General features: G+C 39.5%; 1 protein-coding gene across 1 annotated transcript; it reads right to left on the bottom strand.

The window, feature by feature from the left end:
- Positions 357 to 1,571, bottom strand: LOC107644752 (carboxylesterase 1). Its single transcript, XM_016348677.2, has one exon. It carries the CDS (start codon positions 1,459 to 1,461, stop codon positions 511 to 513), a length of 951 nt encoding a protein of 316 aa, XP_016204163.1. The 5' UTR covers positions 1,462 to 1,571; the 3' UTR covers positions 357 to 510.

Raw genomic sequence — 2,311 nt, 5'->3', positions numbered from 1 at the left:
TCACATAAGAATAGCCATCATCCATCACTAATAACACAAAATATTAATTGTGTATGATGACCGGACCACCGGACCAAATTTGGATGACCTAAGCTATGGCACAGATCCAATCCAAAATAATGATTGAGTCTATTTTTGAGACCATTATCCGATTCTAAACCCGATAAAATCACACTAAATTAACTTCTAAAATATTCAAAATCAGGCCGAATTTTCCGGGCCACGTACACCCCTACATATAAGTTGTTGAGACTTATGAGTAGCTGTATTTACATAAGTGTATTCTTTTGGATCATTACGTCTTATTCTATACATCTTCCCAATTTTATTTTGTACTACATCAATATTTAACTTTGTTGAGAAACTAATCTTTTTAACTAATAATTAAAAAATAATGAGAAAATTTCTATCCATACAACATTATTATTTAAAAACAGTAGAAATATGTCATTTTTTTTTTTTGGAAAAGAAAATACAACACGCATTATTTATTAGCCCTTAAAAACTCTCTTATGAGGACATGAAATGTTTGACCAAGCGAATGAGTGTTTTTGCTTTGTTGGGGTCCGTCAACTCTATGCCATGGCACCCCTCTTCCTCAAAATCACTCACCACACAAACACCCTTTTCCTCCAACAACTTCACAAGCTCCCTATCACGGTCAACAAGTGGGTCCCCACCGCACCCACTAACCATCACTCTCCACCCCTGATCCCTCACCTTCTCAACCCTCCAACCATCCACAGCCGTCAGATTGCAATACTCATTATCACGGTCAGCCCCAACGGGCAGCGCCAGCTCCCACATCAAATCATTAACCGACAGAGGAAGAACCGCATCATTCTCGAGCCTCAATTCTGACTCGGTCCTCTGGGTCCCACCAATGTACGGCTGACGTAATATCATCCCTCGGATTTTCAACGGCTCAAGATCACCTACCTCTCCTGAAGCTACACGTAGACCCGCGTAGTACGCTATCGTTGCCCCAGCACTGTTTCCCATCAAATAACACCTCGAGTAATCAACGTGTTTGGTCAACCATTCGTCCTGGCTGGATTTAATCCAATGAAAAGTTTCGACAGCATCGTCATATGCAGCCGGTAATCGGTGCTCCGGCGCAAGGCGGTACTCGACGGAGGCGACAACGGCGGCGGCGCCATCCGCAATGTTTACACAGAAATCATGGAACATGGTGGAAGCTGCACTTGATGTGACAAAGCCACTAGCATGAAAGAAAACAATAAGTGGTAGCTTCTTGTTATCGTTTGTTCCTTGTTTGGGTAGGAACAAGCGGAGCCAGGTGTCGTTGTGAGGGTTGATGGTGAGGTCTTTGGAGAGAACGGTAATGGAGAGGGTGGGGTCAGATTGGGGTAGTGAGCGTGACTCTGGTTTGCGCAACAGAGTGAGGGTTCCGTCTGGTTTTCGAATGATTTTCATGTGCTCTTCGCTGTGATCGGACATGGCTGTTTTCTCTTCTTTTTCTTTGTTGGAGTTATGGATGCTTTGAGAGTATGGAGTTTCAAGCCTTTTTAATTTATATCAGTAAAGGCGTGGAGAGCAAGAATAATACAGGGGGAATACACAACTTGCTGTTTTTATATTCATATTATGAAGCAAGTTGTCCTGCACAGTCAACAATTTGACTCCATTTTGAATCTGAATTTCTCATTAAATTTCTTCCTTTAGAAGATGTGCTTCATTCCAGAAATTAATTTATTTATGAAAGTTAAAAAGGTGAAGTACAAGTATATTGTATCATAGTGTGTAATTCATAAATGTGGAACGGCTAAAGTTAACAATTTACAAAAAGCAGGATACATTGGACTGAGCTGAAATAAAAAAAACTGTATACACTGTAAAACGCAGCTTGTGTTTGGTATGGAATGAGAACGAAAATTCGAAATGTATTTCTATCTCCTGCATGCCAATACTTCGAAGTTTTAAAACGCAATATGTGTTTGGCAAAGTGCACAGGCAAAACGCAACCTGCCTTTGGCAACTTTTTTGTCTGCATGTGTGACACGTGTAAAAGAGAGTAGCGGAGCCGGTCTTTAAAACTAAAACGCAGGCCATGAGAGTTTTGAGAGTGAAAGGGGTTGGGGTTAAGGATGAAAGGGAGTAAGTTTGTGAGGAGGAAGAATAAGTGAAGGTTTGGAACTTCATTTAGTGAAAAAGGAAAAATGATTCGTAATTTTACTTTACCTGAAAAACACATTATTAAATATTTGAATCATTTTCAATGGGTAAGTAATTTTTTTTAATTTTATGATAAATAAAAATATTTATTTTTATGTCCTTTATTTATATGTTT

Source organism: Arachis ipaensis, chromosome B05 (genome assembly GCF_000816755.2).
Source record: "Arachis ipaensis cultivar K30076 chromosome B05, Araip1.1, whole genome shotgun sequence".
NCBI lineage: Eukaryota > Viridiplantae > Streptophyta > Magnoliopsida > Fabales > Fabaceae > Arachis > Arachis ipaensis.
This window is presented reverse-complemented; position numbering and strand designations above follow the sequence as displayed.

Excerpts from the sequence above, each read along its gene's own strand:
- LOC107644752 (XM_016348677.2), bottom strand. The coding sequence starts at position 1,461 with ATGTCCGATCACAGCGAAGAGCACATGAAAATCATTCGAAAACCAGAC.